The sequence below is a fragment of the Elephas maximus genome, chromosome 14, assembly GCF_024166365.1.
Source record: "Elephas maximus indicus isolate mEleMax1 chromosome 14, mEleMax1 primary haplotype, whole genome shotgun sequence".
Lineage (NCBI taxonomy): Eukaryota > Metazoa > Chordata > Mammalia > Proboscidea > Elephantidae > Elephas > Elephas maximus.
Window position 1 is genome coordinate 49289865 of NC_064832.1, and position 24971 is coordinate 49314835.

The window sequence follows — 24971 nt, forward strand, 5'->3', positions numbered from 1 at the left end:
TATGGAAAATACACTATTGATTTTCATTTAAAACCTCATCTTATTTAAAACGCATCTTATTCTGACTTTGTAACAATTAGGAGAAGAATGTTAGCTTTAAAAATACCAATGGACAGCACAGAAATAGGCATTTATTCTGAAACTAATATTCCAGTTCAAATAGTAATCTGGTATTCTCTTTTATTCTAAGTAGTAGTCTAAAACAGAAAAACTAAATGGTGAGAGAAACACATTATTTTAAATACAATTGCCTCTTAGTTTCTTCAATCCTCAATACAAAGCCAAGGAGGAAATTTAAGTGTGAACCAGACATAAAGGTAGTTGGCTATAAAAAATTGATTTTTTTTTTTTTTTTAAATCTTATTATTCTTGACCTGGTTTTCTATTTAGTCAGTTGCTAAATAAATTGCCCTGCCACTGATTACTTTCAGCTATGGGTTGCCTAAATAAATTCTCTGAGTGTTTGCAGAATTTCTGAGACAGAACCTAGTACATGCCGTTCTCTGAAAGGTTTGGAGACTTACCAGCCCCCAGCAATGACCACAGAAGGTTTCAAAACTTCAGGCACATTTTTGAGTGTTCATCTCAAGGGCATCAATAACTTATCTGAGTTCCTTATGGTCAAATGCTTTTTATGATTAACAGAAGATTGTATATTATCTATATAAAATATACAAGTATATTAAACAGTATATGTATAGTAAAAATATATAGAGATATGTTAACAAATATAGGAGCCCTGGTGGTGCAGTGGTCAAGCGCTCAGCTGCGAACAGAAAGGTCAGTGGTTGGAACCCACCAACTGGTCTATGGGAGAAAGATGTGGCAGTCAGCTTCCGTAAAGATTTAGACTCAATGACAACAGGTTTGGTTAACAAATATATGTATGTGTGTGTATAATCCAACCCAGTGCCGTCAAGTTGATTCCGACTCGTATATGTGTGTGTGTGTGTGTATATATATATATATTTTTTTTTTTTTCTGGAAGTAAACTGTATGAGTTCACCATCATCCCCACTCCCCATAACTGGTTTTCTACATAACTAATGTTATAAAAAGAATTTTGCCACAAATACTTTAAATATATATTATACCATTATATATGATATTTTCTTCTCAGAGAAAGCAAAATTTCCCAAAGTAAATAAATTTAAATGAGTGTGTGTGTAAAACTTATTAGCAGTGTCTGGCAGAGTAAAGCTCTATAAATTTTGGCTATTATCATTATCAGAACCATTATCTTTGAGTTTTATGAAAATACTTTATGTAGACATCTGTGACTTGCTTTGTTAACAACACTACGTTTCTCAGGAGGCAGTCATTCAAACAGGACCATGGGATACTCAGTGGTTTAAAATCAGCCAACACGTACGTCAGGGTTATATCTTTTCACCAAACTTATTCAATCTGCATGCTGAGCAAATAATCCGAGAGACTGGACTACATGAAAAACACAGCATCAGGACTGGAGAAAGACTCATTAACAACTGGCTCTATGCAGATGACACAGCCTTGCTTGCTGAAAGTGCAGAGGACTTGAAGCACTTACTAATGAAGATCAGAGACTACAGCCTTCAGTATGGTTTACACCACAACATAAAGAAAATAAAAATCCTCACAACTGGACCGATAAGTAATATCATGATAAAGAGAGAAAAGACTGAAGTTGTCAAGAATTTCATTTAACTTGGATCCACAATCAACGTCCATGGAAGCAGCAGTCAAGGTGTGCCCGACCCAAGCCATGGTGTTTTCAGTCGCCTCGCACGCATGCAAAAGCTTAACAATGAATAAGTAAGACCAAAGAAGACTTGAGGCTTTTGTATTATGGTGTTGACAAAAAATACTGAATATACTACGGACTGCCAGAAGAACAAACAAACCTATCTTGGAAGAAGTACAGCCAGAATGCTCCTTAGAAGCAAGGATGGTGAGACTCTATTTCACGCATTTTGGACATGTTATCAGGAGGGACCTGACCCTGGAGAAGGCCATCATGCTTGGTAAAGTGAAGGGTCAGGAAAAAAGAGGATGCTCCTCAAGGAGATGGACTGACACAGTGGCTGCAACAATTGGTGCAAAGATAGCGACCACTGTGAAGATGGTGCAGAACTGAGCAGTGTTTCATTTTGTTGTATATAGGGTCCTTATGAGTCAGAACCGACTTGACGGCATCTAACAACAGCAAAAACATTTCTCAGATTTATCCATATTTTTACGTGTAAATTGTATTTCATTTTCATAGGCTATAACATTAAATTGTAAATATAGGTAGTCCCAGATTTACAATGTATTTGAGTTAGGACAAACAGCATTTATGACTGTTTTTCTAGGTACATCAAATCATTAGTAACATTTACTATATGCAACGTTGCAGCATGGAATTTGCTGATGTTATCATTTCACAAAGACAAGCAATGATCAGATTTATAAAGTTACCAATAATAAAATGGAATCATAAAAACTAAAAAGAAATGTGGCATTTGACTTACCTCAGAATTGACACATAATGGAGTCATCGGAACAAAACCTCACTGTAAGTTGGGGACTACCTGCACACCATGTTTTATTTATTTACTCTCCTAGCAGTGAGTATCTGAGTTGTTTCCAGTTATTCGCTATGATGCACAATGAACATATGGACATTTTTGTGCATGCCTCTTTGTGTACGTATGTAAATGTTTAATGGCAGGCCACATGAGTTGGTTATTTAATCAGGTTAAAAATTGTTAAATTGTTAAATCAGTTTAGAAAGTATTGCAACCATTCTTTAAATGAAAGGGAATATTTTAGAGCATAACACAAGCAGCAGGAATATACTGTTTGATAAAACTTTTGTCTCTGTCCTATAAATACATATATGTGAGGGTGCTGGATCGTATTGTAGAGTTTTTTTTTTTTTTACAATTTGTGTCATGGTGAAAACATTTTGAAAGCCACTGCTCTCTAGGATATATATTTAGGGGCAGATCTGAGGAATAATAGCATAGGTGCAACTACAATCTTTAATGCTATTGTTGAGTTGATTTCGACTCATAGCAACCCTAGAGGACACAGAAGAACTGCCCTATAAAACCCTGGTGGTGTAGTGGTTAAGAGTTCAGCTGCTAACCAAAAGGTCGGCAGGTCGAATCCACCAGGAGCTCCTTGGAACCCCTCAGGGGCAGTTCTATTCTGTCCTGTAGGGTAGCTATGAGTTGAAATAGACTTGACATCAACAGTTTTTTAGTGTCTCCTAGGCTGTCATCTTTTGGGAGCAGACTGCCAGGTCTTTTCTCCCACAGATCTATGGTGTGTTCAAATCACTGACCTTTTGGTTAGCTGTCAAGCACTTAACCATTGTGACACCAGGGCTCCTTATGATCTTAATAGATGATGCCAAATTGTTTTCAAAGTGTTTTTTTCTTTTTTTCAATTTATAATCCTACCATCACTGTATAATCACAGTCATTGATATACAGACTTAACAAAGCTGTTATCATCAGTCTTTTTAATTCTACCTATCTGGCAGGCATAAAACAACACTGAATCATGCTTTCACCTTTTATCTTTGTGTTTCTACTAGTTCAAGTATCTTTTCACATTTATAAAGGATTTGCATTTCCTAATCTGTGAAATTCCTATTCATCATTTTTGTCCACTTTTTCTTAGGTTGTTAACTTTTTCTTAATGATGTGTAATTATTTCAATATTCTGGATACTAAGCCTTTGCCAGGTGTAGGTTTTGCAAATATATTCTGGATTGTGATTATAACTGTACTTTACGTTGTCTTTCAACAAACAGAAATTCCTATAATTTATGTAGTCGATCTCTTTTCTTCTTCATTGCTGGCACATTTTACACCTTGTTTCAAAGACATACACTCTTCTTTAAGTTTTAATGTGTTGCTGTTCATGTTTCATAATAATAATGCATGTCATAATAAATAGGACATTTCATCCCCTTTAAACGTTATAAACAATTTAAAAATACTTATCTGAGGTTATTACTGCATATTAAAAAGATAGTATAATGGTTTAGAGGAGGAAATATGAAATCATATTGTCTTGGTTTGAATTCCCAACTGCCACTATGTAGCTGTGTGACCAGTACCTCTGTTTCCTATTCTGTAAAATGGAGAAAAGAGTATCTACTTTATTGAGATAGTGTATGAATTAAATAAGGTAACGTGTAAATGGCTTAGAGCAGTGCCTGGCACATAGCAAACCTTACATAAATGTTAGCAACCATTATTACAATATCATTACTAGAGTGCCTCAAACCACAATTAACTAGGAACAACTCATGGAAGAGCCACTTTCTAGCTTACATCAGTTATATATGCTTCTACCAAGCATAAGGAGGAGAGTCAAATTTTCATAATTCCTATGAAAATATAAATGCTTTCTATTCAGAGATGGTTGGAATATGATGATCCATTGAGTTGACTGGAAATATTGTCAATGGATATATCCAATACAGGTTTGATTACTTGGCAGGAGGGTACAGTGGTGATTAAATATGACAGAAAGGATGTAGCTCTTGACCTCAAATCTAGCTACTATACTTTCTAAAAATTGAACTAACATATATAGGCACATTGTTTTTAATATTTCTAAATCTAATATGCCTTTATGAGATTTTATTCTAGAAAAGAGAGTTAATTTTGGTTTGTGTTTTTTCCCCCAAGTACTGCTTACAGTTGAAATTAGATATTTATGATAAATTAACTTAATATATTGCCCAGTGATACAATTAATAGTTTTAATTTTTTCCCAAAAGCAAAATTGGGAAAATTAGTATGTGCATTTTACCTTCTTCCAAAAAGCTTAATAGTCTTCTTCAAAGATGCCTTTACTTGACAGATACACCAGTTTTATTTTATAAGATAAAATCGCAATAAAGTATAAAATATAAGGATGATATTTTTATTAAATATAAGTAGATTGCCTCAGATTCCTGACTTTTTGGTGGTATCTCATCTTTATTTCTGAGTCTTAGTCCGTTTAAATAGCTTCACTCACTCAACATTTTCCAGTGTATTATAATATCTAGTATTTTTTGTGCCCTTAGAAAAATAGTGAAGATTTTATAAAAGCAAAAAAAAAAAGTTAAAACTCTTACAAATGTCCACTTGTTCAGAGGTGTATTTTTTTCAACATTAATGAATATAAGCTATGTAAGCCAGGGATCTCTTTAACAAAGATTTCAATAAATTCAGAAATCCTATCTTTTTCTTAAGTACTAAATTTTTGTCTGAAGTCCTTAAAATGCTGTGAGAGAAACTGAACTTAAATCTGCATGCTTTCCAGGGGAATGGGTGCTAGGCAATAAGAAAACATAGGCTAATGCTTTCAAAGTAAACAACTGTGTAAGGGTTCAGCACATTTCCAACAAATGCCCTGCTCGAAGTTTGCTTAATCTTAGGAAGAGGCAGTACTGAGCCACACTTAATGATTATTCTTGGTTGCCATCAAGTTGATTCCGACTCATGGCGACCCCATGTGTGCAGAGTAGAACTGCTCGATTAGGCCATTACCTTTCTGAAGTAGATCGCCAGGCCTGTCTCCCAAGGCGCCTCTGGGTGGGTTCAAACCACCAACCTTTTGATTAGTAGTAAAGGGCTTAACTATTTGTACAACCTAGGGACTCCTTATTGACTTCTTTCTAGAAATTCCTGATGACTTTAACTTCATAAAAGAATGAAAAATATGTTTTAACTAAAAAAAAAAAAAAATTAAATCATGCATTCCTATACTTTGGAGTATGAAAAATAATTTATTAATACCAGTACAAAAATCTTTACAAATATAAAATGTGTTCTGCTTGTCAGTTTTCCACCAAAATTATTTCCTTTTGTAAGTAGATATAAAAATTTATTCACATAAAAAATAAGTAACAACAAATTAAAACTACCTTATAGAAAGGAAGTTTATTCTTACAAACTTGCATTTATAATAATTACAATGTAGATGTTTTAGAAAGAAATGTAGGATGATTGTTAAAATTAAATGAAATCATTTTTCTATATTACCAAACCAAATAAAAAAATTCTATCAATGAGAATATGAGATCCTTAATATCTATGCAGAGCCACAATTATCTTAACATTCAATACAAAGTGTTATTAGTTGAGCTTTGTATGACCATGAAACTTATAAAAATGAGAAGTAAACTTAAAATGTTCCAGAGGGTGTGCAAGTGCTGGTGATTAAACTGTTTCGGCTTCAAGTTGATCTTTATTGTCAAGTCAGTCTCAGATGAAACAACAAATTACTTATTAGCCCTTCAGGGACTCAACGCTACTGACCCTTCATAACTATCCCGTGAGTTTGTTTGCAATTCCTTCAAACACTATATATTTCTCAAATAAATGAGGTACTTCAACCTAATGAACAACTTCACTTACATATAAAGCATTATACCACCAAATATAATCTCAGAATAACATTGGTGCTAATGAAGACATGAGCACTATGTGAAGACTCAAGTTGTAAGCTCATCAAAATAAGGAGGATATAAGATGTTTCATATTATAATTATACAAGCTGGCTCAACATCCAACCACAGGTCTTGTACAGGATGTGCTTTCCTCTGACAGCACATAATGAGTCAATCTACAAGATTTAAGACGCTCACAGGAAATGCACACTCCTTTGGAGGTGCTGTTGGCCAGGCGGTTGGTCCATGTAGCAGTCAGCATGAATGGCATTTAGGGCTGTCAAGCATCAAATTTGTGTAATCTAAATGATTTGGCAAAGTGAGTTCAAGAAATCGTTGCAATAAAAATACCCTCTCGAATTGGAAGGTTTCATTTTTGTTTGGCAATTCACTACCTTAGTCAGAGCATTCCAGAGAATACTAAATTGTATTTGATCGACAGATGCAACAACAAGAAATAGGTTATAACTGATTTTACATTTCTTTACGACAGGTACTTCAATTGTATAAATCAAAATTCAACTTAAAGCCTGAAAATTACAAGAATGACAAAACTTTAACTGGATGAAACATAATTTTAACGAATTACAGAAATAATCTAAAGACAAAACTATTGATAAGAAGTTGTTTATTTAATTCACAGTATTTCGTATGGAAGCACAAAACAAAAAAGGGATAAAAAATACTTTAAATGTCTATCCTGCCATAATGATATAGGAAAAGTGAAAATGACTATACTTCTACTATTTGCAGACAGATAACTTGTTTTGAGGGTAGATGTACATTATGTCATTTTATCTTTAAAATGTAACGTCCCTAAGAAACACATGCTGTCATTATCTAGGAAGTGTGGCTCTGCAAGGTTAAGTGACTTGCTCACAGTCATATCGCTGATAATCAGCTGAGACAGGCATCAAATGCTGGGTGCTCAAATGCCAGAGCCTGAACTCTCAACTACTGCTGTCTCTCCACTAGGGAGGTAAACAGCAAAGCACAGCATTAAAAGTAAACAAACAAGCCAACAAAGGGGGTCAGGTTGATCTGATGCTAAATTCATCAGTTACTTAAGATTCGAAGAAATCAGAGCCAACAATGTCTCTCTTTGGCTGTCATTACACAGAATTCAGATCTGAGTTTTATATATGAGGAAACAAAAAAGTTTATAGCGGGGAGGCAGACTGGACTTTATGGATTAGAAAATAATAACTGCAGAGTTCTGCACAAATAATGTATACCTGATACAAAAAGGAAACAATACAAAACTCCCCTACTTCTTGTGTGTGCAGCAGTAATCCTTTTGAAGGCAAGGATTGCTTTCTATTGCCCTTTAAATCCTAACCCCAGAGTGGGGTTTCCAGATTCATAGTGACCCTATGGGACAGAGTAGAACCGCCCCATAGGGTTTCCAAGGAGCAGCTGGTGGATTCAAACTGCTGACCTTTTGGTTAGCAGCCGAGCTCTTAACCACTGAGCCACCAGGGACCCACTCAGGGTCTTGGGAACTATAAATAAAGAGGGCAGTCTAGTGGCCGTTTTCAGTATTTTAAAATTCCATCAGAAAAGTTCATGGGCTCAGAAAAGCAACATGTGCCAAAATGACTTTTTTAAGCATAATCACATCAATTCTACATGGGAATACATGTTATTGCAAACTGAGAGGCTCCCTGTAGCATTTACATATGTTGAATTAAAACAGAAAAATGACAAATGCTTAGAAAGTATAATTTGGTAGAAAAATTTTTTTGAAACACGTTATGAAGAAGGGGACAAAGAACAAAGGGGTCTCAAGAGGTGAAAGCATGCAGAGTATTTCTACATTAAGCAAAACAAACAATGTGTCAGATGAAATTTGCTTAAGGAGCTGTGGGTGCTTTCTTACTGTGCTAAAATTTCCAGTTAAAGAGAGAGAGACTAGAAAAAGAACTTCCAAAAAAAAAAAAAAAAAACCAAACCCAGTGCCGTCAAGTTGATTCCGACTCATAGCTACCCTGTAGGACAGAGTAGAACTGCCCCACAGAGTTTCCAAGGAGCAACTGGCAGATTCAAACTGCCAACCCTTTGGTTAGCAGCCATAGCAGTTGACCACTACGCCACCAGGGTTTCCGGAAAAGAGCTTACACTGATTTAAAAAGATGAAGTGTCATCAGGATGAGAAATGAGAGTATTAAAGAAGAAGAAATGCTGTTCAGGCCCATGTGAATAAAATAAGTTAGAGCAAGAGTCCCTAATAAGAACATGAATGCGAAGTCAGATTAGGACACATTATGCTTCAAGGCCACAGTGACCAGGAGAGATGAGAAAATTAGGCCTACACTAAAAGGATCAATATGAACATGCTATGGTGCTGGATAAGGCAAAGGGGGCGTGGAGGCTGCAAGCAGGATGCAACAAAAATTTCATAATGAGCACAGCTGATGTTATAAAATCATGTTATTATTTGTTAATACAGGGAGACTGGTAATGGCACGTGAGAATGGATTTAACACCAAAGACAAGCAGATAAAAGACGATTATCGTTATACAATACTACACAAAGAAAGGCAGGAACTCACTTGGTATAAGTTGATGCCTCATAGGCCACTGATTTACTCAGCCTGTAGTATGAGGTCAAATACTTCCACCCAATATCTCTCAGGAGTCCTGGTGGCGCAGTGGTTAAGAGCTTGGGTGCTAATTAAAAGGCTGACAGTTCAAATCCACTAGCCGCTCCTTCGAACCCTATGGGGCAGTTCTACTCTGTCCTATAGGATCACTGTGAGTTGCAACTGACTCGATGGCAAAGGGTTTGGTTTTTAATATTTCTAATTCGAACTTCATGCTTCACATGAATCCTACAGGACATAAAAATCTATTATGGAAAAGTGCTGACTCTCTACCTTCACCTCCATTCACATCCCAGCAGCAAGGCTTTATATTAACAGTCATCTAATTCTTAAAAGAGAATATTTCATACTTTGAAATAGAATTAGACCTGCCAGCATTCTCCTATCATGGACACAATAATGTAAATAGAAATTTATCATACCAAGGTACAAGAAAATAAAGTATTCCTAGCGCTGATTCCCTCCAGTAAGTTATCAAAAAGACCCATATAAATGTCACTTTGTCTTTTCTTACAAACTCTGAGCAGCAGTGTACAGAGTTTTGAGCCCTGTAGGCCTCTATTCAAATCCTGTTGTTGGGTGCCGCTGGGTACATTCCAACTCACAGCAACCCTTTAAGACAGAGTAGAACTGTCCCATAGGGTTTTCTAGGCAGTGACATTTAAGGGAGCAGATCCCCAGGTCTCTTCACAACCACTGCTGGGTTCGGTTAGCACCTAAGCACTTAACTATTTTACCACCGGGGCTCTTTAGTTTCAAATCCTAGCCCCTACCACTTCTGAAAGGTTCCTGGGTGGCACAAATGGTTTGCCCTTGGCTTTTAACTGAAAGATTGACAGTTTAAAACCACCCAGCAGCTCCATGGAAGAAAAGCCTGGTGATCTAGTTCCACAAAGATTACAGCCACTGAAAAATCTATGGAGCACAGGTCTACTGTGCAACACATGGGGTTGCCATGAGTTGGAATCAGCTCAACAGCACCAGATTTTTGCTTGTTTGTTATCCATTCCGAAGCACCTCTGCAAAGGCACTGAGCTTCTCTACCTGCAGTTATCTCACATGTAACAAGGTGATCTCACAGAAAGGAGCGGATTAAGAGAATCCACATAAAGCACATAGCACAGGGTCCCGCAAAAAGAAGCACTCAATCACTGGCCCTTTTTTTTTTTTTTTCCTGTTGAAGATGGCAATAAAAATAAAGGTAAATAAAATTACAATGCAAACTTATTTCCTTTCTCTTAGGAAGCTGATTAGTAGTTCTAAATGGAAGCCGTACCTGCTAAGCATGCTCCTATAGTCTACTATTAAAAAAAATAAACAAAAACAAATCCCAGTTGAAAAAAAAAAATTGAGAACCCTAAAATAGAAAAGGGGTTCATTAAACTGCTGTCAAAATGAACAGCTGTTCCTCAGAGGAGAAGACACAAGATGCTGAAGCTTTTCCCCTTTTGTCTACATGGCTTGAGGCCACAGTCTGGAACAGCTGTTCCTTCCTTAGCTATTGTAACAAGGCTCTCACAGAACCGAATAAACCCGAAGAGCTGTATCTATACAAACTAGTTGTAAAACCCTAGTAACACTGATGAGTAATTAAACGAATTAATAAAATGTAAAAATCAAGGGCTGTGAGTAAGTGAGCCAGGCTTTGGTTGCTCAAGTTTAAATTCTGAGGCAATCCTAAAATATAAATAAGTTATTCACAGATTAAATTACGGTTACAAATAGAAGTGGCCATATTTTTATTTTTGGGTTGGGTTTCAAGTTAGTCCTGTTTAAAACGGTTATAGTAGCTACACATATAACAGGAGTGAATACAGCCATATATGGCACGGACTCCAGAGCCAGACTGCCTGGGTTAGCATCCCAGCTCTATTACTCGCTAGCTGTATAATGCAAGCAAGTCACAATCTCTCCAGGCCTCAGTTTCCTCATCTGTTAAGTGGGAGTCATAAAGTACACATACCTGATGGGGTTATTGTAAGGATTAAGTAAGTGAATAGAGGTAAGGTTCTTACAATAGTGCCTCGCACCTGTTTGGTGCTACGTAAGTGTCAGCAATTAAACATGTCATTGGTTACAGACAGGGAAACCTTAGTGGCATAGTGGTTAAGAACTACAGCTGCTAACCAAAAGGTCAGCAGTTCAAATCCACCAGTTACTCCTTGGAAACCTTATGGGGCAGTTCTACTCTGTCCTATATGGTCGTTACAAGTCAGAATCAACTAGACGGCAATGGGTTTGGGTTTTTTGGTTTGGATTATAGACAGACACATCTGTTATTCAACAAATGCATCTATTATGTGCTATGAACTGTGTTAGACACACAAAAGTAAACAAGAAAGACAAAGGTCTTACCTGAATAAGCAGAGTCTGCAGAGAGATCAGAGGGTGAGTATGAGAATTTAGCTCAACAAAGTAAGTAGAGAGTGCTCCAGGCATAGGAAACAATGAGTAGAAAGGCCTAGACTTGAGAGAAAACATTCCATTCAAAACTGCCATGGTTGGGGGTGGGTTTGAAGTGAGGATGGTGGTTTCAACACACAGGTAATACAAAATGGATCTTCACTTATGGTAAAATTTACTCATTCATGACTAGGTGTATACCTCAACAATAGTGAATAAAGTAACAATGTAAACATTTTAACAGTATTTTTTATTAAAAAAAAGGAAAAAAAAAAAAAGCCTGTTATATTTTTGTGGCTTTCCAGATTAATTAAAATTCAACATGAAAATTCCACATCTGTAGGTATAGACCTAATTTTTTTCATACTGACTCATTCAAGTTAACCTAGTTTCTAAAATAGAATAGAATAGAATTAAACAACAACTTAAGAGATCAGAAGACTCGAGAAACAAGATATTTATCTGCCATATTCTGAGTTGGTCAGCATTTAAATTGTTTATGATGGGGTTGGTTTTTGCAATCTTGACACTTTTTTTTTTTTTTTTTTAAGATTTATTTTGTCTAGAATTCATGCAGTACAACTATACAGGTAGTCCTCAAGTTACGAAGAGCTGCACTTACGACTTTTTTTTTTTTTTTTAGTACACGTTGTTAGTAATATGTATTGCAGTGTGGCAGAGCGTAATTTGCTGGTCTTATTCTTAGCATTCACTCACAGATGTTCAATGTTATGATTTATAAAGATAAAAAAACCAAACCCAGTGCTGTCGAGTTGATTCTGACTCATAGAGGCCCTATAGGACAGAATAGAACTGCCCTATAGAGTTTCCAAGGAGCACCTGGTGGATTCAAACTGCCAACCCTTTGGTTAGCAGCTGTAGCACTTAACCACTATGCCACCAGGGTTACCCACTGTTGTCAAGTCAATTCCAACTCATAGCAACCCCATAAGGTTTCCAAAGCTATAAATCTCTGTGGAAGCAGGCTGACACATCTTTCTCCTGTGGAGTCAGTGGTGGTTTAGAACCACTGACCTTTCACTTAGCAGTTGATCACTTTAACCACTGAGCCATGAGGAGGCAATAATAATGAAAACTTGAAAAAAAAAAAAAAAAAGGTATTTGACTTACATCAGAACCGACTTATGATGGAGTCCTTGGAGTAAGTAAAAAAAAAAAAAAGGAAAAATAGAAGAACAATAAAATACCTGCGCAAAATTCTCACCACCTTGGATATAACACTTTCTGTCAGGCTTTTTTGTGCTTATTTTAGCTTAAAGAAAATTTTGTCTCCAAATTTTTATTTAGGCAAAAAATATTTTTTTATATTTACCTCTGAATTTTAAGTTAATAAAGTGTGTGTATATGGGTGTATGTGTGTGTAAGCGTGTGTGCGTGTGTATGTGTGACAGAACCTACTTCTAGGATCCACGCAAACTCTGAAGCAAAGTACAGCTATCATTCTATTTACCCTTCTTTCTTGAGTCACTCTTCTATTCAAACACTTTCTCCCTCTGCACATCACTTAATAAGAGAAATGCCACATTACCCACAGAATGCTCCAAACCCTCTAATCCTGTTGAATCTCAGGAAGACTTGAAATAAGACCTGAATTCAAATCCCATCTCGGTCACTTACTAACAATACAGCCTTGGTCCCATCAGGAAACCCTCCAAACATCAGTGGTCTCATTTGTAAAACAGAACACAAATTATATAGAATATGGGAAGAGTATAACATAGCATTCAAGAGCTCAGGCTCTGGAGGAAGAATGTACAGGTTCAAATACTAGTTCACCCTTTTATAACTATATGACATTGAGCTAGATATCTTCTATCTCTGATTCTCCATTTCTTCATTTATCACAGAGAGAAGGTAACAGTGAAAAGATGTAGAATTATTGTCAAGATTTAGTGAAATAGTACCTTTGAGGAATTTAGAAGAATGCCTGGTTCATAGGAAATACTCAATAGATAACGCAGAAAATCAAACCCATTGCCATCGAATCGATTCCGACTCATAGCGACCCTGTAGTACAGAGCAGAACTGTCCCACAGGATTTCCAAGGAGCGGCTGGTAGATTTGAAGGGCTGACCTTTTGTGGTTAGCAGCCATAGCTCTCAATCACTGTGCCGTGCCATTAGGGCTCCCAATATATGACTGGTATTAACATTTCATATATCTATCTTAATACTTTTATGTACAATTTATTAAGCAACTGCTAAATGCCAGGAACTATGATAAACATTTAATATATATTTTCACATTTAATACTTAAATGCTTTTATGAGGCAAGTCTTAACATCTCTTTTTACAAATAAGAAAACCATGGCTTAAAAAAAAAAAATGGCTTAGGGAGGTTAAATAAGTGTTTAGTCACATAATTAACATGGAATCCAAACCTAGCTCTTTCAGACTCCAAAACTTATGCTATTTCACCAAGCCATGCTGCCTTATAAAATGTTATAAAAATAAAATGAATATATTATATAGCATGTGACACAGTAGCAATGTCTTGAGTATAATAATTAACCAAATTCATTTCTGGTATTAAAAAAATAGTCATTTTAAATCTGTGGGAGAAAATAAGCCAGAGCTGTGAGCAAATGTGTACTTATTGAAGACTACTTTTTCTTTAAAATATTGGGACTTTTTATTCAAAGGCTAAACCGAAATCACTGTCATCCAGTCAGTTCTGACTCACAGCAACGCTGTAGGGTTTCCAAGGCTGTAAATCTCTATGGAAGCAGGCTGACACATCTTTCTCCAGTGGATATGCTGGTGGTTTCAAACCGCCAACCTTTTGGCTAACCCAAAAAACCCAGTGCTCTGGAGTCGACTGGTTAGCAGTCCAGTGATTTAACCACTGTGCCACAAGGGTCAGCTAATCAGAAATAAGCAATCGTAACAAAGTTCAACAAATCCAGCATATACATTAAAAAAACCCGAGATTAAAAAGAACCAGCTCTTGAAATTCAACCTTCCTTCTCTTTACACCTCAAAACTTTTTAATCCCCAGAAACATTTGCTGAAATACAGAAACGACTTACCCATCTATTAAGAATAACACAATTTTTCGTTATAGAAATGTATCACCAGTTTCCCTAGGGAGACAACAATGTTTTTTTCCCCCCCACCTAATCAGCTAATACTTTTCAAAAGATCTTTTTAATACCTAAATGAAAGGATTCCACATCAAAGACCTGACCTCCCTATTAAAGTATCTAAAGGAAACCCTAGGAACCTAAAATCCATTCACAGGCAAATCACAGGTAGCTTACTGAACAATGCATTAAGAAAACAAAAAAGGAAAAAAGCTTCAGGAGAGCTACAGACATTTTGGTAAAATAATACCACAAAAATACAAATTGATCTTAAGTATAAAGAAACAAATTCATTGCCAAAAACTTAGGATAAAAGCGCTCTGTAATCAGTTGACAAGGGGGTCTTTATGAAGAACTTCAGAATTTGTCACTTTTTCAATCAAAATTTCTGATTACAGCTTAATGTTGGAAAGACCAAAAAAGAGAACTAACCACATATTTTTCAATAGATTTAAATCTGAAAATTTTAAAGCTAACTTTCAACATCAGGAAAGGTAGGTTTAATACAGGTAACAAAAGTTGAATGAAGTAATGAAATAAATCAAAGAAATAACAGGCAATATATTACAGATAAAAGTACTTTTGGGAAAACAAATACACACATACATATATTTTTCAACCATACCTTGAATGTGGTTCTGAAGTTATTCAAGTCAGTCAAAAAGTCTTCCACGGACACCTTCTTCACATCAATAGCATAGTATTCCATTATACTCTGGTATAACTTTTCCATGTTCTCATGTAATTTTGAAAGTTTCTCATATTGCTCTTTTGCACTGATAACAAAGCTGTATATTATAGTTAAGGTATTTTGAAATCTACAAAGTAATGCTTTAAGACAAAGACCTGTAAATCCAATGTTTTAGTCTAATTGTTAGGCACCATTACTAAATCTCCAAAATTTCAAAATTACCTCTAATAGTTAGCCACTCTTTATAAGTTAGTCTATATTGTGCAGCAATGAAATCTTAAATTCAATTTCTAATTACCATTGGCAAAATTATCAGAAAACTCAAAGATTTCAGTATTTGATATTTCTTTATAATTGAGTTCAAAGAAATTTTCTTCCAAATTGCCTACCTATATAATCTCAGATCATATAATGTGATTTAAAATTATTACAGTTCAGTAGCTCCAATTGATAATTGCATGATATTGGTCTCAACAATGCAGTCATCAAGTACAGTAGTTAAATTGGACAACGTGCTGTCAATTCCTAGCTTCTACAGTTGATAGTGGTATGCCATGGGCAAGTTCCTTCATCAATTTCCTCATTTGTAAAGACAGGATAATAACATCAGTTAATTACTAGGACTGTACTAAGGACTAAATGAGTTAAGGTATGCAAAATTCTTAGAAAAGGGATTGGTATTTACTAAATACATAAAAATACCTGGTATTATTATTACTCACTTATTCATTCTAAGTTTTATTTAGATTCTAAAAGCAATTAAAAATAAATTTTTTAAAATAATTTTTATTGTGCTTTAAGTGAAAGTTTACAAATCAAGTCAGTCTCTCACATATAAACTTATATACACTTTACTACATACTCCCATTTACTCTCCCCCTAATGAGTCAGCACGCTCCCTCCTTCCAGTCTCTTCTTTCACGACCGTTTTGCCCGTTTCTAACCATCTCTACCCTCCCATCTCCCCTCTAGACAGGAGATGACAATACAGTCTCAAGTGTCCACCTGATACAAGTAGCTCACTCCTCATCAGCATCTCTCTCCAACCCATTGTCCAGTCCATTCCATGTCTGATGAGTTGTATTCGGGAATGGTTCCTATCCTGGGCCAATAGAAGGTTTGGGGACCATGACTGCTGGGATTCTTCTAGTCTCAGTCAGACCATTAAGTCCGGTCTTTTTATGAGAATTTGGGGTCTGTACCCCACTGTTCTTCTGCTCCCTCAGGGGTTCTCTGTTGGGCTCCCTGTCAGGGCAGTCATCAGTTGTGGCCGGGCACCATCTAGTTCTTCTGGTCTCAGGATGATGTAAGTCTCTAGTTCATGTGGCCCTTTCTGTCTGGGCTCATAATTATCTTGTGACCTTGGTGTTCTTCATTCTCCTTTGATCCAGGTGGGTTGAGACTCATTGATGCATCTTAGATGGCCGCTTGTTAGCATTTAAGATCCCAGATGCCACACTTCGAAGTGGGATGCAGAATGTTTTCTTAATAGAATTTATTTTGCCAATTGACTTAGATGTCCCCTGAAGCCATAGTCCCCAAACCCCCGCCCTTGCTCCGCTGACCTTTGAAGCATTCAGTTTATCCAGGAAACTTCTTTGCTTTTGGTCCAGTCCAGTTGAGCTGACCTTCCCTGTATTGAGTATTGTCCTTCCCTTCACCTAAATAGTTCTTATCTATTATCTAATCAGTAAATAGCCCTCTACCACCCTCCCTCCCTCCCCCTTCTCATAACCACAAACGAATGTGTTCTTCTCAGTTTCTACGATAAAAATAAATTTTTAAGAGTTAAATAAGAAACTTCTTATATAACTAAAAGAATGTTTTCACTTCTACTTTGGAAAATTGGCATGTAATTTCTTCCACGTGTTATGTGATTTAAAATTATTACACACATACACACACTTGCACACTATATTCCTCTCTCACTTTTGTTTTTCTTGTTAATTGCTGTTGGTTCTAACTCATGGCAACTCTATGTGTGCAGAGTAGAACTGCTCCATAAGGTTTTCAAGGCTGTGACCTTTTGAAAGCAGATCCACCAGGTCTGTCTTCAGAGGCACCTCTTGATGGGTTTGAACCACCAATCTTTCAGCTAGTAGTCAAGAACTTAACTACTTGTGCCACCCAGGAACTCCTTTGTAACAACATACCAAAAACCTAAACCTGTTGCCATCAAGTTAATTCCAACTCACAGGTCCCTACAGGACAGAGTAGAACTGCCCCATACGGTTTCCAAGAAACAGCTGGTGGATTCAAACTGCTGACATTTTGGTTTGCAGCTGAGCTCTTAACCACTGTGCCACCAGGGCTTCAACAAGTCAAGAGCAAACAGAGATTGAGAGGACTAATTTAAGATTAATGTGATATCACCAAAAAAAAAAAAAAAAAAAACCAAACCCATTGCCTTTGAGTTGATTCTGACTCATAGCCATTCTATAGGACAGAGTAGAACTGCCCCATAGGGTTTCCAAGGAGGAGCTGGAGGATTCGAACTGCAGACCTTTTTGTTAGCAGCCATAGCTCTTAATCACTGCGCCACCAGGGCTCAGTGATAGTTACAGGGCATTAGAAAACATTTTCCAAACAAACCGTTGAATTTCTTTTGTGGCGTAACGAATTGCTGATACAGTTGATACAGAATCACCACACCGTGTTCCGAAAAGATGACTCTTTTGGAGCATCAGTCATAATTGTGTATGGCTTTCATTTAAACTGGGACATTTGAAGAAACAGAAGATGCAAAATTAAATTATTGAATTCATTTTACTATTTTTGACTAATGCAAAAGTATAAACAGACATTAGCAAAATTAAAAAAGTCAATAACAAAGGGAGTAATTTGCGAAGAGAAAGAAACCAAACATGAAATGTTTGTATCTAAAGAGAACAATCTTCTATAATTTCTAAAAGATACACAGTTCTTTTGGCCAGAGCTTTCCCCGGTAGAGGATGAAATAAGAAAACAGGTCTAAGCCCTTCATTTTGAAGAGAAAGAGAACTAAAGACCAAGGATGAAAGGTGCAGCACTGGTTCCAGGTAGACAGTGAATCTAGAGCGCTAGCAAGCGTAGAGTTCTGATAGTTAGAATTCAGCCTCCCCACGAGGAACTACAGCATCCCCATCAATCACAGCTTACATGAACCCATGTTGCCAGTCAGTCCACAGATTACTTATCACCTTTCCAAGACTGTTGTTCTTCTTTTGTATTTTGCTCTACGTGGTGAGCTATATAGTATTTCAGAAGGAAGAGTGGGCTAGAAGGAAGGGAACTGAGATTCAAATAGTTGATTTTTTTTTCCCCTAGAATCTGGATCATAAAAACGCTAGTGATGAATGCATTTATATGACATCATTTCTTAATCTTTAATGAACAACAAATGATTTTACATAATTAGTCAACTCGAAAAAATTACAAGAAATACAAGACAGGCTTCCCATACTTTAGCTTATGAAATACCACATTCCTGAAACAAACTTCCATTTGAAATGCATTTAGCAGCTAACATTAAAGGGAACATATGATGCTTCATTTGTGCTGTAATGTAAGCATTCTCTAATTTACCTAGTAAGTTCAGAAATCAACACTAGTTTACAAATTTGTTTTCCTACTCTATGAACTGTCATCTAAAGTGATAAAGGATATAGCCACGTGAATTAATTGTTTTTTCAATCCATTCAAGAGAAATTGTTTCTATCTTTGCTTGTCCAAATCTATCATTCGAGTCTTTGTTCAAGTCTTCCTTTCCATGAAGCTTTCTCTAATCTCTATAGCTGAGAGTGACCATTTGTTCCACAGAAAACACAGCATTTGTAGTCCATTGAACTAATCTGGAAATTCATCAGGCATATTTTTACTCCCAATCTATAATGAAGTTGTGGTTTTTCCCCTTCTAGACTAATTCCAAGGAACCCTGGTGGTGCTGTGGTTAAGCACTTAGCTGGTAACCAAAAGGTTGGTGCTTAGAACATACCAGCCACTCTGCGGGAGATGTGGTAGTCTGCTTCCATAAAGATTACAGCCTTGGAAACCATATGACGCAGTTCTACTCTGTCTTATAGGGTCTCCGTGAGTCAGAATCAACTCAATGGCAGTGGGTTCTGAGGTTCTGAGTCTAATTCCCTAGTAGTCCTTTTTCGTTCCCACTTCTGGCAATTGTGATTACCTCTCACAGTCCATTCTCTCGGTGCCATGCTCCACTTTTTTGGCTGTGTTAAGTCTAATCATCTACAACTACATTGGCGCAGATGACTTAGTCTTAAACTTTGGTGGGAGGTATAATAGACCACTTCAAAAGTCTGATTAAAGTTATGGAGCTTCTATCCATAAAAAATGCACACACACACACATATACTTGGATGTGATATTAAAAGCTAAGAGAGTCCCTGAATCACATTTATCCTGGACAAGAAGTTAAGGACACCTCTTTGGTGGGTGTTTCTCTAGCTGCTACTTATCTGCCCATCACGCTGCTGGTGAGTCTCTGTATTTAAATAATAGGCGCTTCATAAATACTAGTCAATGTTATCCTAACACCAGGGAATAACCCCATTCAAGAATCCATTCAGCAAAAAGTTAAGATAAAGCTGTATTACCCAATAACATTTTTTTTTTAGATTACAGATAAGAGTCACAAGTAATGAAACATCAAAAACATGCCTATGCATATTTAATAGAAACATTACAATTCTATTAAAAGATATAATGGAAAAGATGACCAAGAGCCAGAACCATGGAAATGACATGGTCTTGTTCTAACAGCAAGAGAGCTTTTAAGTTAATTTTCTTATCATTGTTATCCATAAAACAATGTACTCCCAAAGGAAATGAAGTGGAGTTGTTAAATAACTGGAATTTTCCAAAAGAATGGTAAAATTGTGATTGAACTGAAACAATTTTGAAAACAGCCAAATTAATCCTTAGTTTAAAATGCTTGCCCGATAGAATGGAATAACTGGTTATATGAGGCACTCTGCATCCGTAGTGACAGGCTACTCTCTCATTAAGTCATCGCTCAATGATGATACATTCAAATAAAGAACCATCATCATCATTATCATCATCTAAAAGAAAAAAGCAACAGTAGGTGTTCTTGTATCAACTGTTCAGCTCCAGATAAAAGCAATGTCCATGTCAGTAATTAGGCTTTACTTTTCTTCTCTCCCGTATCAAGCTCTATAGTTGCAAAGAGCTTTAGAGAACTATGTGAGATATTCAACAAGATAAATATCTGATGGAATTTATTACAAACATATTGATATATATCCAATTATTTTATGTTTTTACAAAATCTACCTTCTTTTCCTTTACCAAGAATAAGGCCAAATTCTCAGTAATTTCTACTTGAACCACTATCACCTTCCCCTTTGAAAGGTATAGGACAACCAGTTCTGTGTTTAAACACGTTGAACCGCAAGTATTTAGGGTTGGCCACCTAAGCAGCAAACTGAGATTTGGAATTCCAAAGGAGGCTATTCTTCTGATAAGCTAGTATTGCTCATTGCCAAACCACCCACTACAGATAAGATTCGATATTAATTGTTAGTTCTTCTCCTCATGGTTTCTCTTCCTCCACCAAGGATGTCCATTACTCCATTAACACATCTTACAAGGACTAACTTCAATCAGTCCCATATGTCTAATACTTTTGTGGACCTTCTTAAGTACCCAGATTCATTCATCCTGCATGTACCCATCCCTTCATACAGTAAGTATCCATTGAACTCTACTGTATTCCACTCTTCTGGGCACTAGGGGAAAAAGTAGGGAACAAGATAGACAAAGTCCTTGCCTTAACGAACCATATATACATTCGGGAGTGTGAAGACAGGTAATGAAGAAGTAAATGAGATTTTCAGACAGTAATAAGTATAACAAAGAAAATAAAAGTTTGTGATGTTATACAGAGTGATAGAGGCTAGGTTGGGTAATCAGACAAGTCCTGATTAAGAAGGTCACGTTCATGGAAACAACTGAGATATGACTATAAAAGTCAGCTCAGTGAGCATCAAGTTGTGTACCATTCTCTGTAAATGCAGTAAGACTTCAGAGAAAGAAAAGAGCATTACAAATCGGGGTATATGTAGAGGATGAGGGACAGGACATTTAACCTGAGACATAAAGTTTGTTAAAAAAAAAAAAAAATTAAATGGAAGAAAGTCAAGAGGGGAAGAAAAGGAGGAAGAAAGGAGAGAGAAAGAAGACTAACTCAAGAGAAGAAAAATCTGCTATTACAAATCGCCCAATTATTCAACGTCCCACCGTTGCAACTAGGCCATGTCCTTTATACATACGTTTATATTTGATCCACCCCACCCCTCTATTTTACATTCTAATTACAGTTCAATTACAGAAAAATATGTTGAGTTGCCTTACCTGCAGTACACTGTGTTTTGTGCAATGTGAAATGTAGAATAAAATATAAGTTTTTATCTCAAGAAATTTACGGGGGTGGTTTTACCGTCTACCGGGTAATTTCAGAAGTTCGTAAGACATTGCTATAAAGTGGAAAAAACAAAAACAGAAAGCCTGAAAATAAAAGTGCATTTGTGCTGAAGAAATTTAATGATTATCACAGAATAGAGTCAAGTAACTTGTCATGTAAGTTGTGACAAATACAAAAATAGACAAATACCTTCCAAAATAATATTTTCTAAGAGACTCAGGAGAGTGGGGTAGGAAAAGCAGAAAATTAAAAAAAGGCAAATACTTGAGCAAGGAGAATTTCAAGAGCAAAGCCCCAGGATCTATTTGTTATTTTCCTTAAAATAAGAGAAATCCCAGAATCTTAAGGCTCAGAAGAAGGGAACAGGCACTGTATGACACAATGCTAGCATTTTCCTAATTTTCTCACCAGTAAGAAATTAATTTGCATGTCACATGTAATAGTTTGTATATAACAATATTAATGACCCTACCTCAAATCTGTGTTATGCATTTTTCAAGCATATATTTACAGTGCAACTACTACACTCTACTTACATTTGTACCAGGCTTAACAAAAAGTCAGTGGGTTTTATATATATAATTACGTATATCTTTTAAAGGATGAACTGAATTCCTTTTTTTTTTTTTTTTTTTTACATTACAGAGTATATGTAACAAGAGTCTGCACTGGAAGTATGCAAATACAATATACTGTAATTGAATACTATTATTGAAATTCCATATTATAACAAAACTATATCAATTATAATTTATAAACAATTCAATTAACAGATGTGTTAATAATTCACTAAATCATCATTTAAACTATGTATGGAATGGTAAAACTGACTCCTTAACAATTAAAATATACATATTTTTTCAGAATTGGTTGATGAACCAAATATTTGAAATATGCTTCAACTAATAAGCAATTAAAATATGAACTAAGTTTGAGTGTTAATAATCTAAACTTTAAATACATTTTTATTCATTGTGCATTTTAGTTTCCAAATTCTTCCATTTCCTAAGATCTGGGAAGCTAACAATTTGCCATTTTAATAAGATTTGTATAAATGCATTTAATATTCAAAATCTGACTTGTTGTCAGTCCTAATTAAAGCAAACAAAGCTTTGCAATGAATGAATTTAATTACTTTGAAACTAGTATGTCTAACTAGATGAAAAGCAAATGAGTGCAATCTAATCTAGGCAAAGAATATTTATGATTATAAGCTTTGTCAATAGCAAAGTGCACCAACTGTTCATATATCTGACTTCCAAGAGATACATGAATGCTAATCAGTTCATTAGAGGCTTCTAGTTTGTGATATTTAGCGACAGGATGCAGTAGGTTTCTTGTCCATGGAGTATAATTGTACTCAGAATGAAAAATTGTTTCCAGCAAAGCGTCATCCTTCCTGTTTCTGATTTCCTGCTGGTTGCTTTTTATGAGCTGCATACCTTTCAAGAAGCCGACATCATTCTGCTGCTTGTGTCATATGAATACCAGTATGGATGAATCCTGAGAGGTCTGCTGAGCAGGATTCTACAACCTTTACTCCTGGCTCAGGAATTTATCTTAAGTTATGTGTTCCAGAAGCAGAGCTTCATAATTATTGTGCTCACGGTGGATTACCAGAAGCTGTACGCAAGCAAAACCCATCCTAAAACACTTTCTGTCTGTAGGGAACAATAACCAGTACTTCAATTAACATTACTCAAAGATTAAAATAATAAACTGTTAACATATGAATATTTTAACACAATAAAACAATTGAAGAAAAAATATGAATGACGGAACTGATATAGCTCTACAACTACAGATTTATTTTTAAAAACCCTAAGTTTTCAAATGAGAAGATGCTGCAAAAATATATTTTTTGATGCATAATACAGACTCCAACTTTAGTTTTTTTTTTTTTAAAAAAACAGCTTCTCTAACATGTTTAAAATGGCCTAGTGATAAAAGCACCCTGCCTAATAAAAGAGAAAACGAGATGGATAGAAAAGATACTGAAGGAAACAAACACATTAGCCTGAATTGATTGTTGCTGGAATGCATTTTTATAATATTTCCCAAAAGAGACAGTGAAGAAGCTAAAATTGAACTAATTCACAATTAAAATGAAAGTATATACAGTAAAATCTATGACAAACCAAGTAACAATAATCTTGATTCACCAAATCTCTAGGGATAGAAAAAAGTAGTCATTTGATTTCAAGCACCTTAGTTTAAAATAAAATATTAGCAATGACGACTTATAAGAGATCATGTTAGAAGTAGGTTATCATTTCATACAGAATTCAGAAGTCCATCTGGAATTTTAATAATGCATAGTAGTAATATTTTATTACAACACAAAAGATATCAGTCTCTAATTTCACAGAATGGTTTGCAAAGCAATTCAACATTAGTTTCAGGAAATAAAAAAGTTTATTACTTCAGTTACTCATTAGAGATTAAGCGACAAAGTTGGTGATAACAAAGATAATTGAATACAAAGGAAGCCTTAAATTAAACAGAAGGACATATGAACCATGCTATTAACTAAAAACGTGTGTGTATGTATGTGCGTTTTATTTGGGAGAACAACTATACAAGTAGTAATAGTGACAAACTCAATTTTGATTTTGGAATGATGAAGTATTTCTAAAGAAAATATTAAATTTTCTGAAACATGGGTTAATTTCTAACATAAACTGTTGTTCTTAGGTGCCGTTGAGTTGGTTCTGACTCATAGCGACCCTAGCACAACAGAACGAAACACTGCCCAGTCCCGCGCCATCCTCACAATCGTTGTTATACTTGAGCCCATTGTTGTAGCCGCTGTGTCAATCCATCTCATTAAGGGTCTTCCCCTTTTTCACTGACCCTCTAAACTAGCCCTTCAAATTAAGCTGACTAGTCACACCAGCTTATAAAACCTTTATTTGCTTCCTGAAACGTTTTTAAACTATCCAAATCACACCATGACTTTAGATTGAAACTTCCTCAAACTCAGTTTTAATATTCTTTCAATTTGCCAGCAATGACAGGAGGAAATAATGCATATGAAAGGAAAAAAAAAAAATAAGAACCAATAGAAATACATTTATGTAGTATTCATGATAGAATATTAATAGTTAAAAAAAAAAAAAAAAAACCCAGTGCCGTTGAGTCAATTCCGACTCATAGCGACACATATTGATAGTAGATAGTCATGATAAATTTCCCTGCAATCAGGCGAAGGTTACACCTTACACTATTTGGCACTATAGGATGATCTCTAGTCACGCAAATACATCTAAAACATTAAATAAATTGTAATTCTAGTTGACTGATG

General features: G+C 35.7%; 1 protein-coding gene across 2 annotated transcripts in view; it reads right to left on the reverse strand.

Moving 5' to 3' along the window:
* Positions 1-24971, reverse strand: part of DIAPH3 (diaphanous related formin 3) — a 581238-nt gene that overhangs the window by 188827 nt on the left and 367440 nt on the right. For both annotated transcript variants that reach the window (XM_049853087.1, XM_049853086.1), the window contains one exon: positions 15157-15321. In XM_049853087.1, coding sequence (XP_049709044.1) covers positions 15157-15321 — 165 coding nt within the window. The remainder of the gene's footprint in view (positions 1-15156; positions 15322-24971) is intronic.